General features: G+C 42.4%; 2 protein-coding genes across 4 annotated transcripts; one reads left to right on the forward strand and one right to left on the reverse strand.

The window, feature by feature from the left end:
- The first annotated feature begins 7,117 nt into the window (after positions 1-7,117).
- On the forward strand, positions 7,118-9,215 carry LOC112258325 (thymosin beta-11). Its single transcript, XM_024432633.2, has 3 exons — positions 7,118-7,305; positions 7,928-8,032; positions 8,730-9,215. The coding sequence occupies exons 2-3, from the start codon at positions 7,933-7,935 to the stop codon at positions 8,765-8,767; spliced, it is 138 nt and encodes a 45-aa protein (XP_024288401.1). The 5' UTR covers positions 7,118-7,305; positions 7,928-7,932; the 3' UTR covers positions 8,768-9,215.
- A 1,153-nt stretch (positions 9,216-10,368) lies between these two features.
- Positions 10,369-15,956, reverse strand: LOC112258324 (heterogeneous nuclear ribonucleoprotein A/B). 3 transcript variants are annotated; one of them, XM_024432631.2, is made up of 9 exons: positions 15,821-15,956; positions 15,085-15,338; positions 14,149-14,317; positions 13,908-14,066; positions 13,675-13,806; positions 12,145-12,262; positions 11,693-11,851; positions 11,519-11,604; positions 10,369-10,970 (listed from the first exon to the last, which is right to left on the reverse strand). In XM_024432631.2, the coding sequence occupies exons 2-8, from the start codon at positions 15,327-15,329 to the stop codon at positions 11,534-11,536; spliced, it is 1,053 nt and encodes a 350-aa protein (XP_024288399.1). In that variant the 5' UTR covers positions 15,330-15,338; positions 15,821-15,956; the 3' UTR covers positions 10,369-10,970; positions 11,519-11,533. The 3 variants fall into 3 exon arrangements, with proteins under 3 accessions (XP_024288399.1, XP_024288398.1, XP_024288400.1); XM_024432630.2 differs by having other exon boundaries at positions 13,651-13,806; XM_024432632.2 differs by lacking the exon at positions 11,519-11,604 and having other exon boundaries at positions 13,651-13,806.
- Positions 15,957-16,483: the final 527 nt, after the last annotated feature.

Consider the following 16,483-nt stretch of genomic DNA (forward strand, 5'->3'; position numbering starts at 1 on the left):
TGGTTTTGAATGGATGTAAAGAAAGGTATGAATTCCCTGGCACCTTCCCTCAGGTTTTGATGCAGTTTTAGCACATTTAGAGATTTTTTGCATAAAACCACCAGAATCATTGAGAATTTTTATAGAATTAAATTTTTTATTTGGCTTTTCATAACAGTTTTTTTTATTTGATTATCACAGGTTAAATATTGCCTACCCTGCATACTCAGACTGCACGTCACTGGTGTAAACTCACATCAGCACATGTTGACCACTGCTCAGTTTATGTAGCCAACAGCAAAAAACAATGAACCTGCTCACTCTCTGTCCAAACACAGAGCTGTCTTGCAGCAGGTTATCATATAAAGCACCTGGTCGCCAGTTCCAGGAGTGGTAGAAGCCTGGTAAGATCATGGGTGTAACTCTCTGGATTACACTACTGTATTTTTTTTCCTGTTTCAGGGGAAAGAGCAGTGCATTCCTTTGATGTGAAAGTAAGTTGCGCCTGTAACCATGAGGGGAAAAATATTTCCCCTTTCTGTAGCCCCCACTCCCGGGATGTTGGTGAGTACTGAGAATGCCGGCTGCTGTGAGATAGGACAGAAAGTAGTTGATCAGTAAGCTAGAGAGCCGACAGCGACAGTATATCTCGGCAGGAGCTCTGTGAAGGCCCATACAGGTTTTGGATTCATAAACTTCTGATTCAAAGATGTCTCACTAACTCACTCTCTCTTCCTCACCCCAACCTTCTTGCTCTTTTTTCTCTTTCTCTCTCTCTTTCTCTCTCTTTCTGTTCTCTGATTTTTGCTTTCAGTCATCTCATTCTCTCAGACTCACACCTTAGGGAGCCTGGAAAACCTTTTTCCAAAACAATGACTCTGGGGAGGTATTTTTCCAGATGCTGTCACAGACTATTCCCCTGTGACCATGCATAGAACATATTGACCTTTTACGTAATTCAATAGTAACTCCCAACAGAGACAAACACTGCAAAATATTAGGTTCATTCTAGGTTAGGGCCAATTCTGTTAAATTTCTCTAATGAATAGGAGAAAAGTCAACTAATCCTTGTCAATCTGCTTGGATTTTGTTTTCTCATGTACTGTGTTCGTTGCAACTCTCCTCAGCTCATCTGGTCCATGTTAAGTTATGCAGAATCGAATATTCAGCCAGGAATGTGTTTGAGACATCACTCAGAGAGTTAGGGCTTCTTAATCACACTGATGGAGAGATAATATAATCAAATAAACGTAGTTCACTAAATCAACCATGGCTCATTATCACTGTCAGGATTGATGGCGGGAATAACTTTTCTCTCATCAAAATGATGAATAAGTGCCCACACAGTATGAGGATGTAATGGAGATTAACTTTACAATAGCAGTGTGAACAGAATGCTCACAAGCCAGGGCAGGAAAATCACCCCAGCAACGTTAACCGAAAGATCGAGGGAGAGAGCTGGAGAATGAGAGAGCGGGAGAATGAGAGAGGGGGTAGAGAGCGAGAGAGTGGGGCGTTAATGGCAGGAACTATGTGATTTGTCAGCCAGTGAGGAAAGTCTCGAAGGAGAATTAAGCTTCGGTGCTTATGTAAGCCGCCTCCACAAGCGCGGAGAATTTATGTAACAGGAAGGGAGAATGCACCTTCTCACAGAGAGAGCTCAGCGGGAGAGGAGGGAAATGTCTGGCACAGCTCCGACCACAGCTTCATGCTTTCTACTCCCCTCCTCCTACAACTAGCACCTGCCGTTAGTCCAGTTACTGTACTGAACCTAAAGCGTGTTGTGCCTCTGCCCTTGGTGAGGCCAGACCTGGTCAGTGTGTGTTGACTGCTGTCTCTCTCTTTCTCCCTCTCAGCTCCCTTTCCCATTGTCGTGTGTTTCCATCGGTAGGCCTACACTGTTTCCATGACAACAGCTTCATCCTGAGAAGCAGCTCTCTCTCCTGCATCTCCATGGATGGAGGCTATATTGTCTCATTGGGAATGATAAGGGACAAACTCATGCATTGGTGTAAGCTAACCACAGACTCCTGTCATTGGCGTAAGCTAACCACAGACTCATGTCATTGGTGTAAGCTAACCACAAACTCATGTCATTGGTGTAAACTAACCACAGACTCATGTCATTGGTGTAAGCTAACCACAGACTCATGTCATTGGTGTAAGCTAACCACAGACTCTTGTCATTGGTGTAAGCTAACCACAGACTCCTGTCATTGGTGTAAGCTAACCACAGACTCCTGTCATTGGTGTAAGCTAACCACAGACTCCTGTCATTGGTGTAAGCTAACCACAGACTCATGTCACTGGTGTAAACTAACCACAGACTCATGTCATTGGTGTAAGCTAACCACAGACTCATGTCATTGGTGTAAGCTAACCACAGACTCATGTCATTGGTGTAAGCTAACCACAGACTCCTGTCATTGGTGTAAGCTAACCACAGACTCATGTCATTGGTGTAAACTAACCACAGACTCATGTCATTGGTGTAAGCTAACCACAGACTCATGTCATTGGTGTAAGCTAACCACAGACTCCTGTCATTGGTGTAAGCTAACCACAGACTCCTGTCATTGGTGTAAGCTAACCACAGACTCATGTCACTGGTGTAAACTAACCACAGACTCATGTCATTGGTGTAAGCTAACCACAGACTCATGTCACTGGTGTAAGCTAACCACCAACTCATGTCATTGGTGTAGCAGTCTGATGTCAACAGTAATGGGGGGTGGTGGCCACTGGAAAAATATGTCTAAGTTGATTTGTCCCCACAGTGAAAAGAACAGTGAGATGGGGACAAACAACACATTCATTGCAAGGACCAATAGTGATGTCATTGTCATATGATACTGCTACAACATCACAAAACCTATGATTGTTGTTTAACTCGTTTGACCCTCAAATGGTCAGAGAATAAACTGTTTCCTCAAGAGGCAGTATCGTGTTAATCCGGTTGAGTATCTCAGACAGGGGACAGGGGGGGGATCACTCTGTCTCAACCATGGTGATTAATGCTCCCTAGATGGAGTGCTTACTAATGTGGGATCTAAGGGTGGAGGGTGACTGACGGTGCGTAGGAAGTGGGGAACATCGCCTTGCTCTGTTGAGCACAGCTGCGACACGTCAAGCGCATTCCGCTCCGAGGAGATGGAGAGAAAAATAAGGGCAAGAAAGGGGGGGCACCGATTTGTGCACTGATGTGAGATGTGCCTATAATCTCTGAACAAACCCTCTGGGCTTTTATGTTCAAACCTTAGGAATCTGTGTGTGTAGGTGTGTGTGTGTATGTGTGCATTCTGCATAATTCTCAAAGTTCCATGCACTATAGGCACTTCAATTTCCATCCATTCCAGGCTGCCGCTCTCCCTTCTTTTGCCATTTTCATGAAACCACTCACAACACAGTGACAAAATCAAAATCCGAGAGACTCAGTACAAAGTTGCAGCACGGCCATCACAGTATGTAGAGTACAATACTAATAGTATGTCTGTATTCCTCATCGTGTCAGCTTTGTGTCAGGTCTAACGGTCTAATGGTGCAAACATGAGATTCTACCTCTAACAGTTGTGGGATGCTGTGTCTTGCAGTTTCACTTTCAAAGGGTCAACAGACAGCCAGTTATTTTCACGAGAAGGGCAGTACTAACTAAACTACAGAATAGAAAATAAAAATAACTATTTCTGCATGGACTACAGTGTGTCTCTTCACCTGTTATTGAATCCTTATTGTCATCCCCTCAAGGTTACCTCTTCACAAACATTTCATACACTGTCTGACTGTGCAGATAGCAATATTTGTAATACTATTCTGAATGCAAATGTTTTCTATCCTCTCAAATCCCCCCATTAACAGGATGCTCAGGGTGAAGTGGGCCTGTGTGACTAGAAAAGTGGTCTGCAGAGCTCTCTCTCTCTCTCTCTCTCTCTCTCTCTCTCTCTCTCTCTCTCTCTCTCTCTCTCTCTCTCTCTCTCTCTCTCTCTCGACAGTGAAGATTTGGTGAAGAGTGGTAACAGGGTCAACCAGGTTGTCTGAGTGTGTCTGACTGACGCAGACATTGAGTAATGCAGAGTGCAAGAAGTAGGGATAGAATTTTGGACACAAAATCTGAAGTTATGTTAGTTAGTGCAGAGCATAACTAAAAAGGATTTACACTGCTCTCTAGTGGACAGAGATGAAAACTGCTTGACAAAAATACATTGATGGTATGACAGCAGGGCTGGCTCTACCCTTTTGGGGGACCTAAGCTAGATTTGGTTGGCCCCCCTTTTGACTGCGGAGACAGAAAATTACATTTTAAAGTACATTTCCTGCAATTCTACTAATTTTGCCATGACTTATGCCATGTTAATATCTGAGCGAGAGTGACTAACAAAATCAATGGGGGGCTCCATGGAGGTCAGGGCCACTGGGCACGTGCCCTGCGTACCTGGTCGGTATTCGGCCATGATTACTACAAGTTTAGATAGCTGTCTACACTAATTTACCATTCTAATAATGTTTAGCTGACATGGCTAATTGAGTGACTGTCAGTGAATGACATAGCAAGAGAAAATACACCTGGTCTATTCTACTATTCTAACTCTTAGCAGTAAGTTGAGACTGACTGAGTTCCTAATTATTCAGGCCAAAGAGTTCAATCTTGGTTTCATCAGACTAAAGAATCTTGTTTCTCATGTTCTAAGAGTCTTTAGGTGCCTTTTGGCAGACTCCAAGCGGGCTTTCATGTGCCTTATACTGAGGAGTGGCCTCCGTCTGGCCACTCTACCATAAAGCCCTGATTGGTGGAGTGCTGCAGAGATGGTTGTCCTTCTGAAAGGTTCTCCCATCTCCACAGAGGAACTCTAGAGCTCTGTCAGAGTGACCATCGGGTTCTTGGTCACCTCCCTAACCAAGGCCCCTCTCCCCCGATTTCTCATTTTGGCTGGGCGGCCAGCTCTTGGAAGAGTCTTGGTGGTTCCAAACTTCTTCCATTTAAGAATGATGGATGCCACTGTGTTCTTGGGGATGGACCTTCAATGCTGCATAAATGTTTTGGTACCCTTCCCCAAATCTGTGCCTTGACACAATCCTGTCTCTGAGCTAGCTCTACGGACAATTCCTTCGACCTCATGGCTTGGTTTTTGTTCTCATATCTGTGGGACCTTATATAGACTGGTGAGTGCCATTCCATAACATGTCCAATCAATTTCATTTACCACAGGTGGACTCCAGTTGAAGAAAGTTTTAGAAACATCTCAAGGATGATCAATGAAAACAGGATGCACCTGAGCTCAATTTCGAGTCTCATGGAAAAGGGTCTGAATACTTATGTAAATAAGGTATTTCTGTTTTTTATACATTTGCAAACATTTCTAACAAAACATGTTTCGCTTTGTCATTATGGGGTATTGTGTGTCGATTGCTGAGGACATTTTTTTAAATCTTATCCATTTTAGAATAAGGCTGTAATGTCACAAAATGTGGAAAAAAACAAGGGGTCTGAATAATTTCTAAAGGCACTGTATGATCAAACACACTGCCAAAGTGAAACAATACTCAGACAGATGCAGCCCTCAGTTCACCTGATCAGACATACAGACCAGGGTTAAGTGAGTCTGTTGGTAGGAGGCCTAAATACATGTGGCAGGGCTTTACTCATACTAATATTTAATGTGCTCTGACTCCATCTAATGGTGAAGATGACATTTTCCCATAAACACCATCAGTGATGATCATGAAGTGTATGGACAGCACATTTGAAATGTCTCTTTCTTCAGACATATATTTGGATATTCATATTGACTGCAGGCCTAACTATAACATTTAAATTGGCCATGCGTTATGTGGACCCTTCAGGAGTTTGTCAGCATCTAATGTAGGCATACTATTGTTAAATCATGTAACAATGTCATGAAATTGAGAGGTCTCTGTCATATTGGCATCGGCCACCTCAAAACACTAACGGAATGTGTCCCAACCCAGCCTGCCCCACCCCAGCTTAACAGAGAGACTGGAGCCTGTCAACAGCTGTGTGTGTCTGATTAACTGAGACCTCTTGTTCTTATTGACTAGCCAGGATGCAGTAGCCTGGTCCCAGATCTGTTTGTGCTGTTGCCTATGCCATTGTCATGACCAAGCATGACAATTCCATAAAGAGTTGGCAAGAGAGCAGAAACAGACTGCCACCCAGGCTAAGGGTGCAGCTGTCAGACAAAGAATCACCATGCGTCTAATGTGTCAGAGCCCCTCTTCATGTGTGCAGCACAGAGGCTGACGACAGAATGTAGGCCCCTCTATCTTGAGCAGCCATACAGTTGACCAGGAATGAGGAGAATGAATATTGCTATTTGTCCATCTGCTCAAAGAAATCCGTCTTCATCTCGAGCTGATTCCACATTGTCTCAGCGTGTGCATATTTCTTTTGGATGTATCACAGTATATTCCTATGGATTTTCAGAATAAATGTCTTTGAAACCTTGCCCCAGTGCTGTGCTCAGTCTAACGGAAAAGCACAGTATACACTGAAGTCACTAGATGAGACGACACACAACAAATGGCAGAGGTGAAGATCTGCAAATCTAACAGGCAGGACTGATCCTTTTATGTTTCCCACCAGACTACATGCCCCTTGACGAAGTTCTGTTGCTTTAAAACTAACTCATATCAGCATTGACTGCGTCTTTTAAAAATCATGATGTTCATCCATTACATAATTGCCTTTTATCCCCAACATAATGCAGCCTAATATATTTCCTATCAGTGTGGAATCAGCAGTTTTACCCTGGAAGCTGCTGCTACCCCTCCTACTACGTGGCATGAATATTTCATGATGAGAGAGAGAGAGAGAGAGAGAGAGCGCAAGAGAGCAAAAGAGAGAGTAGAGAGAGTGAAAGAGAGAGTAGAGAGGGTAGAGAGAGAGAGTAGAGAGGGTAGAGAGAGAGAGAGAGGGTAGAGAGAGAGAGAGGGTAGAGAGAGAGTGTGTTTAGAGAGAGGATATAGAGAGAGGGGGGGTAGAGAGAGTGTAGAGAGAGTGTAGAGAGAGGGTGTAGAGAGACAGGATAGAGAGAGAGGGTGTAGAGAGACAGGATAGAGAGAGAGAGAGAGAGAGAGGGTAGAGAGAGTGTGTAGAGAGAGAGGGTAGAGCGAGAGAGTGTAGAGAGAGAGAAGGTAGAGCGAGAGAGTGTAGAGATAGATAGAAAAAAGGGAGAGAGAGAGATCAATAGCCCCCTCCCCTGCCCACACCCTGCAGGAGGCACACACACGCAGTGTCAGACGCAGCTCTGGACCACTCATAGACAGACACAGGCACGTGTAGCTTTTGGACGCCGCACACCCTGCTCTACGGTAAGAAATGATCTGCATTAGATCTGTAGCTTCATATATTACATGTATATCATATATATTCCATCTGTGTCTACATGTCATGCCATATCTACTACAGTCCATATGTCACCCTTTTACTAGGATGATAAAGACAGTTACTATACATGCCACAGTAGGCTGGCTAGTAAACAGCATTATCCAAAAAGACAGTGATTGTTTTAGGATATTACTAATATACTGTAATATGATAGGGCACTTATTCTCAATCATTTGTCTGAGCACTCCCTGGGTGGAAGTGGAGAACATGCAACAGGACTGTATTTACAAGGAGGATGAGGGGTAGAAAGGGGGGAGAGAATGAAGGATGAGTACATGGGAGAACAAAGGCCAAGCCCAACAATACATGGTAGGTCTAAGGGGTGGGCATTAGTGATCAGAGAGACCAACAGTCATCCATGAAAATCTTACAACAGCTGTCCTTCACACCCACGTACACACACGGGTAGCAGTCTTGAAACCCTGTTTGGCTGAAACTATTATGAGTAATGTTTCATTCTAAGGCGTGTCCTTACTCATAGCCATTTGGATGGAAACATATTGATAGCAACTACTGTCTCATTTGCATCTCCCTCTTCATTTACAGCTATCATGTCTGACAAACCCAATATGAGAGAAATCTCCAGCTTTGACAAGACTAAGCTGAAGAAGACAGAGACCAGAGTGAAGAACCCATTGCCAACCAAAGAAAGTGAGTGAATCTTGTCCATCTAGCTCTGTGATGAATCTGCTTGAGGTAGGGCTCAGCCCTTTAAGGTGTTCCATGGGCTGTCATATCCATCTTATTGCTGGCATCTCTCCCTAGCAACAGATGACCAGGCAAGAAGATGGGCCATTTACTACCCATCCATGCAAGAGTAACAGTGTGTTCAGGGGAGGGGTTTTCTTTAAATTGATTAACAAAGGAAATGCAAATATGTGAGATTAACCATAGCGTTAAACACAGATGCTGTATAAAAGAGACCTTGTACTGTACACTGGCCCAAAGGGGGGAGGGGTGTTCTCTCAATTTAAATACATTTTACATGGTGACAGCATGAGTCAATATCTATGCTTCACTCAAGAACTGTAATCTGGAGAGGTGGTTTTATTAGTCAGGATCTGTAGGCCATCACACTCAACCACAGGTTGGTGGCACCTTACTTGGGTAGGATGGGCTTGTGGTAATGGCTAGAGTGGAATGGTATCAAATACAAACATGGTTTCCAGGTGTTTCATGCCATTCCATTTTCTCCATTACAGCCATTCTTATGAGCTGTCCTCCCCTCAGCAGCCCCCACTGCACTCAAACATTTTGCTTTGATCATTGGATCATCCAATAATAGAAATGAATATCTGAGATAGCCTTTTTCTTCGTAAAGGGTTTAACATTTGTTTCCATGTTGTAGCAATCGACCAAGAGAGGAAACGAGAGCCATCGCCTTGACCAGAGGAAGAGAAGTGTTTCCGACCAGCTACTTTAATTTGATTCTCTGACCTCCATCTGTCAAGAACCATAACTATGAAGGGAGAACAGGACCTTGACTTTTATCACACTGGTGCTCAACAAAATTGTAAAATGAGGGGTATTAGGATTGGTTGCTAGTCAGAGGATGTTTTCGAAACACTTATTGCTCAATGCTTTGTCTCTAAGTCAGAGTAATAAAATATGACAAAAAGATTTGTTCTATCATTATGTGAACAGGTTGTGTACATTCAAGTAGACTACAGGCCTAAACAGTGGCCAAGCCTCCAAAGGTATAACGGTGCCATAGCCACACTCGCAGATATTTAACAGAATATTGAGGTATACTATCCTCTTCAAAGCTAGCCTTCACATCTCCCAAAACCTCGAGAATAGCAGCTGCCGTTCAATAAACTTTGATTAGTTGCTAGCCTGGGTGCAAGTCTTTGTGATCCTTAAGGAATTGTTTCAGTTGACAATTAACAGCTCCAGGGAAATTAGTTAACCTACCTCGTGTTTTTCAAGCCATATTAGCAGTTTAATTACATGCAATTCTGCTGATTTACAATGTGAAATGAAAAGGACATTTCTGCCCAGTTTCAAACCAGTGTGGTGACAACGGTTTCTCAGAACCGATGGCTTCTATGGTTGTGGCTAGATGGCGTACAGCTACGGACCAAGTGCTGCATGTTTCAGTTTCATCCGGGACAACTGGAGCATTTTAGTAAAGCCTAACCTAGTTCTCCTTACCTGCCATGTTCAGTATCCTATCAGGCTACAAAAACTCAAGCTATCAGGTCCAAGAAACCAGTCATCACCACCAGGGCCCTGCAAAACCACTGAAGACTAAGTGGGCCCGTACGGAATTAACTCAGATTGGCGCAAGAAATATTAAATTCAATCAAAGTCCTAGCGTGAGTGCCAGTCTGTGCCATCATGCCAAACAAAAATTGTTTGGCTTGACAATGAGCAATGGTATTGGCAAGAGCACAAACAGACCTGGGACCAGGCTGTCAAAATCCCACATCAGATTTTTTTTTTTAACTATGCTGTGAAAGATCATTTTCAGTGAAATTAAACTAGTGTATGGAAATGTTTTGCACACAATACATGTAGCATGCTACTGTAGAGCTGACATGCACATCTCCATCAACATTACAGTTGTTTGCCATTACAAACCACTGTCCAATTTAGATGTTGCCCCTCAAACATGTTAGTGAGAATGTCATGTATAACTACGCATAGGCTGCTTTTACACAGCCAGCCCAATTCTGATGTTTGGCACCAATTGGTCTTTTGACAATAATTGGCAGAGATCAGAATTGGATTTCATGTATAAGTAAACACAGCCATAAACAAATCTAATGAAACCAAAATGAGGCATCAAAGAGCAGTCAAACTAGTAAATAGACAACATAAATATGACACAGCAGGAGAGACTTTCAGCAACAGTAGGGAAAGGGCAAATAGTCTACAAATATGGAATTAATCTCAAATACAAAATGTCCAAGATATATTATTCAAATGCTAATCAAGCATTAACATTAGACAGTATGTGTAAGTTAAACATTAAAGAGACAAAATTATAAAATCAATTTTATTTCTAACAATTAGCCAAAGACAATGACGTAGCAATATTCTGCAGGCTTTAACTATATTTTCTATAAATGCCACTTAACAGGTCAAAATTAAAATGAATCCAAAATATACTGGTTGGTTCCATCTACAAGTTGACATTCTCTAGACAATCGTAAATGAATTCAGATTTAGGCAAATCCCTTTTACAGCATACCCCAATCCCACACTGAATTCCTTGTTGCAAGTCCAGAGCCAGAAAAGAAAGTCATCTAGAAACCAGAAAAAAATTACTCAAAATTGGTTTATTTCAAAAGCTCCGACAACTTCTGATTCTCATGTAAATCCAGTCGACATGTAAAATACAACCATACAATACATTAGATTCAAAAAAGGTACCAAAAAGTACAGTAAAAATAACACTTCCATCTCTGGAAATGTGGACCCCCCCAAAAAAGATAAAATAAAAACATGGAAAAGTGGCATTTACTTCTCCAGTCCCTCAGATGGTCTGTACAAATGGAGCATGAATCTCATCCCACAGGAAAGAATCATGTCCTGCATACTTCTGCTGCGCCCATGGTCTTTCAAATCTGTGTTTACTTGAGTCCTTTAAGAGAGGAGAAAAAGGAATTGTTGCACACCACTTAAGACATGAGCCCACCACCCTGCACCAAAGAGCAAGCAAACAGCTAGGGCAACAAGCATGCAAGAAACAGGGTATGGATTAGAAAGTCAATGCTGCCGGTTAGAGTGGTTATGGCATAGCATTAAGGGAAACGGCAGACATTGTTAAATTTGCTGTGCAGCTTTAAGCAGATAGTCACCCATCTCCCACTCTAGAAAACCCATTGTGGTCCACCGCAACATCAACCCTTATTGATCCAGTAGTGTAGTTGTAGGGGTGCATCTGATGCAGATTTGGTGCTGGCAAATTTGAGGGTTTGAGGTTGTGTACTTTCAAAACAAGTTTCCTATCCCCAACAGCACTGTATTTACTTAATCCAATTGATGAAGAGTGGAGTAATTTCATTATAATCTACAATAGCCTTCCCCTGAGCCAGACTGTAAATCTTGGCAAGGAAATTTTTGGGCATCAATGCCACAAATCTAACAGCTATATCGCACCACAATGTTACAAAGCACTAAAATGCATACCTGCACTACATGTGATCAGTATGGCTTGTAGCTACCCTGGTGGCCTCCACGTCTTGGAGTTTTCCCATAGCTTGTATTGCCCTGGTCTGCAGGAATAGAGAGAGAGGACTGAGTGCTTCTGTGCAAAGACAAGTCAAACAATCAGGTAGGCGCTTGCCAGAGGTCTATACTCACTGTAGTCGTAGCCCCCTCCATAGTATCCAGCAGAGTAGTCATAGTTGCCGTAACTGCCATAGTTTCCATAGCCCTGCTGCCCACCATAGCCATAGCCCTGGTTGCCATAGCCTTGGCTCCAGTAATTACTATAACCCTGGTTCCCATATTGGTTTTGGCCTGAGGGAAAGAAATGTGGTTAAATCAGAAAATAATTTTGCACAAAAATTATAATCCAGATATTTATGGTCCAAGGATGGATGTCCATTAGCAACCCATTTCTCAGATCCCTCCATGCCTTGTGAGCGCAACACCTGTCATGCACCCTTAAAGCTGAGGTCTTCCTGCAGGTACAACCCATTGCACCCTGCCCTTTACTTGAAATGAAACTAGCATTATACAAATACTCTGCATACCTTCGTGATGCCTTAAGTCACTCATAACTATGTCGGACTGCCTTCTTTAATACGCACCACCACGACCCCTGCCTCCCCGGCCTCCTCCATAGCTCCCGCCACCACCACCACCACCACGGCCTCCGAACTGCTGCTGCTGGTACACCTCCTTGGGCTGGGCGATTTTGATCTCACACTGGAATTAAAATCAAGAAGGATGGTTTAATAATAGATGCGGTAAAGACATGACAGCATGCTGTACAAACACGCAAGACCTATTCACACCAATCTTTTAAGTTGAAGATTTGGAATCTAGTATCAAGCTCACACTGGACCCCCATTTCAGTCAGGACACTGCAACACAATCCATTTGAACACCGACGTGCAAAAATGAAATGGTGTTTAATTTGGACATAATAATTCTAGTAATTTCACACCATGCAAGTGGGTCTGAAACTCTTGCATGCAATGTGCATTTCAGTGAGGAAGCATTGTAACACCACGTTGCATGAGCATGGCCCAAAGCATTTCAGGGGGGAATAAACAAGTGTACAGACTAAGCAATTAGACAAGTTTGCATTTCACACAAATAAGATGCTTAGCCAGACCGATGTACACTGAACAAAAATTATAAGACGCAACATGTAAAGTACTCATTGCATAAACAGAAATAAAAAGACCACAGAAACATCCCTTAATCAATGTGTGCGCAAATTTGTTTACATTCCTGCATTTGTCCTTTGCCAAGATAATCTATCCACCTGACAGGTATGACATATCAAGAAGCTCATGAAACAGTGTGATCATTACACAGGTGCACCTTGTGCTGGGGACAATAAAAGGGCACTAAAATGTGCAGTTGTCTCAACTCCACAGATGTTTCCAATTGAGGGAGCGTGCAATTTGCATGCTGACTGCAGTAATGTCCACCAGAGCTGTTGCCAGATTTGGTAATTTATTGTTCATTACTCTAAGCCACCTCAAATAAATGTTTTAGAGAATTTGGCAATACGTCCAACCGGCCTCACAACCGCAGACCACGTGCTTGGCTTTGTGTGGGCGAACAGTTTGCTGATCTTAAAGTTGTAAACAGAGTACCCAGTGGGGGCAGTGGGGTTATGGAACCAACACAATTGCAATTTATCGATGGCAATTTCAACACACAGAAATACTGTGACGAGATCCCGAGGCCCATTGTCGTGCCATTCATCTGCCGACATCTCATATTTCAGCATGAAAATACACCGCCCCATGTCGCACGGTTCTGTACACAATTCCAGGAAGCTGAAAATATCTCAGTTCGTACATGGCCTGCACACTCAAACCCATTGAAGGTATTTGTAACTAACACATGCATATCTGCATTCCCAGTCATGTGAAATCTATAGATTAGGGCCGAATGAATTTATTTCAATCGACCAACTTCCTTATATGAACTGTAACGGAGTAAAACCGTAGAAATTGTTGCATATTGCATTATATTTTTGTCAGTATAGAATTATAACTACAGCCTACACATTAACCCACATATCCCACCATCAACCGTAAATTTAAAAAAGAAATAGGTTTAAGAAATATACATACAAGGCCTTCCTTTCCGTTTGTTACCTTGGTTCCACAGACATTGTGGAACTTTTTTTCAAGGCATTTTTTAACAGTGGCCTCTTCTTTGAATGTGATGAAGATAAACCCCCTCCTTTTTTTGAACTTCGGGTCCACTGGAAGTTCAATGGATTCAATCTGAAGATGTGAATTATGACACATTTAGAACACTGGAAAATCAATAGCTACTAAAACATACAGGAAGGTCAAGTTGAGGCCATCATAGGACAATGACAAACCTCTCCAAAGGTTCCAAAGTATTCTCTTATGGTCTCCTCTGTAGCTTCTGGGTTTAGGCCACCAACAAAGATCTTCTTGGCTGGTTCCTTCTTCATTGCCATCGCCTTCTTTGGGTCTATCTGTCGTCCATCTAGCCTGTGTTCTTTCTGCTCAAGAACCTACCAGGTTAGAGAAAAGATTAGTATACAAAGTCCAACTTGTCACAATGTAAAACCATGCCACCTTTCTCATGGCACATACCTTGTCTACACTTGCTGCTTCTTTGAACAAGATGAACCCAAACCCACGTGATCGTCCTGTGTTTGAGTCCATCTTGATGGTACAATCAGTCACCTCCCCAAATTTGGAGAAGTAGTCTTTCAGGTCTTTTTTGCTAGTGTCCCAGCTAAGTCCACCAACAAACATTTTGCTGCAGAGAAACACAGATCAGTAACACACCTAGGACAATTCTCATAGGCTGACAACTAAACAGCCACTATAAACATATTTGTTTTTATAGTATTTGAGTTAAATCTCAAATTACTAGGGACATTGTGGCTTACAAACTTGTACAGGCCAGTAACAGACTGGGTGTTCACACATTTTGGTGGAAATATAGCTGAGAATTCTCAACTCCACGATATGTACATCACATCTCAATAGAGTGGGAGACGATGAGTTTTGGTGGAGTGCACCTCCAACTACATCGAGTCGGTATCATTTAACACATACCACATTAGTCCTGTGTAACGACGGCATTTTCTACAGGTGATGCAATCTGTAGTTTTTGATAACTAAATTCTGTGTGACCTGTCAAATCGCGTCACATAATCTGCGCATGAGTATGAAGTTAACTACTTAAAACATGCACTACCAAGCAATAGTTTTATAAGTATCAATGATTTAACGCTTACTGTGTATTTGTGCTCATCATAGTTGTCAGTGGGAGTTGGAATCCAGTTTCTCAACTCCACTCCATTGTAGAGTTGAGAATTCTCAGCTAGTTGAATCACTGCAACTCATAACACTAAATATTTCTGAAAAATTAAATGCTATAACTGAATTCTAGCCAGTTGAAGTTCATCCCCCAAATGGGCTGCACATGGCTCCAAAAATGAAAAAAAAAAAAAGTTTTACCAAGGACGTAACGTTAGTATGTTACATAAATATGTTAAAAACTACCATACAGAAACGTACCCAGCGTCATCCTCGCCTTTACTTGCATTTATCTGTCCCCCCTCTGCCGCTCCGTTCTGCGTGACTCCTTCCTCCACCACAGCCGGTTCCTCTGCCACTGGCTCTCCCTCTACCGTGCAGCTCTGTTCTTCTTGTTCCTCTGCCTCGGGGTGTTCTGTGGATTCTTCTGCGCCATTCAGTTCTTCCTCGGCTTCATTTCCATTTTTAGCGGTCTCCATGAATTGCTGCTCAGCGTCGTCAGACATAGTGATCGCCTACCGTAGGGGAAAAGAACGTCAGCTAGCAGCCCAAGTTATATGAATAGCATTTCCCGTAGACAACCATGAACATTCAAAAAGTAGGCCCCAATGACTGCCCTGCCATACACTAACCGGCTTCTTGAAGCTTGTTAACATCGGGACACTAACATTTAAGTTGATAACACCACAGCCAGAGTTTAACTGTATTGTATTGTACTTTGTACGGATACAATCAAACTGTACACATAAAAAATTCAAAGGCCTGATATTCTAATCTGAACAGATGTATTTAGCAATTAGGATAGCTCACTAATGTTAGCTGGTGATTCTGCTCGTGTTTGCGGCCTGCCAGTACCTGACTTGACAAACCGAGTTAGCTTACAATAGCTAATGACGTCAGAGCAGCTATACATTATTTAGCTAGCGCGATACCGAGGGACATACATCGTTGAATCACAACGCAATGTGTGCGAGATAAAAACGAAAATAGCGCTTACTGTTTAAAATGTACGCTGCTATTCAAGATGGATACTCTCCGACTCCGCTAACTCGTGGCAATCTTTATACAACCGGATAGAGTACCACAGTGTTGTCGTCATAATACCCATAAAACCTAGCGGTCAAACACGGAAATGGTTCCAATTGGTTTTTCATCATACATTTTTCCCATAGGAGATTTTAGAATCACTTCAAACAAAGTCTGTGTTTTTGTGGATCAAAGTACAATGTAATGATGGGAAACCAAGGCTTTCTGAAGGCAACGGCATTTTCACCAAATTGTACCGAAAAACTGTTATTTTCTCTGAGCTTCATTATCTGTTCAGAATGCACATTAGTGACACCAGCTTGTCAGCAATAAATAGCAGTTTATGATTATCAGACAGCTTTAGCAAATCAAATCAAATTCTATTTGTCACATGAGACAAATACAACAGGTGTAGTAGACCTTACAGTGAAATGCTTAAAGCCCTTAACCAACAATGCAGTTAAAAAAGAAAACCCAAAAAATAAGAATAAGAAAAACAATTAACAAATAATTAAGACCAGCAGTAAAATAACAATAGCGAGGCTATATACAGGGGGCACCGGTACAGAGTCAATGTGCGGGGGGAACCGGTTAGTCAAGGTAATTGACTTATGCATAGATAATGACAGAGAGT

Source organism: Oncorhynchus tshawytscha, linkage group LG09 (genome assembly GCF_018296145.1).
Source record: "Oncorhynchus tshawytscha isolate Ot180627B linkage group LG09, Otsh_v2.0, whole genome shotgun sequence".
Classification (NCBI taxonomy): domain Eukaryota; kingdom Metazoa; phylum Chordata; class Actinopteri; order Salmoniformes; family Salmonidae; genus Oncorhynchus; species Oncorhynchus tshawytscha.

Bases quoted from the DNA above. Each gene is read 5' to 3' on its own strand.
- LOC112258325 (XM_024432633.2), top strand. From the start codon at position 7,933: ATGTCTGACAAACCCAATATGAGAGAAATCTCCAGCTTTGACAAGACT. The intron at 8,033-8,729 runs GTGAGTGAATCT...TCCATGTTGTAG, and splicing joins CCCATTGCCAACCAAAGAAA to CAATCGACCAAGAGAGGAAA.
- LOC112258324 (XM_024432630.2), bottom strand. From the start codon at position 15,329: ATGTCTGACGACGCTGAGCAGCAATTCATGGAGACCGCTAAAAATGGA. The intron at 12,263-13,650 runs GTATGTATATTT...TTTTAATTCCAG, and splicing joins CAAACGGAAAGGAAGGCCTT to TGTGAGATCAAAATCGCCCA. The intron at 11,605-11,692 runs GTGAGTATAGAC...CTATTCCTGCAG, and splicing joins TGGAGGGGGCTACGACTACA to ACCAGGGCAATACAAGCTAT.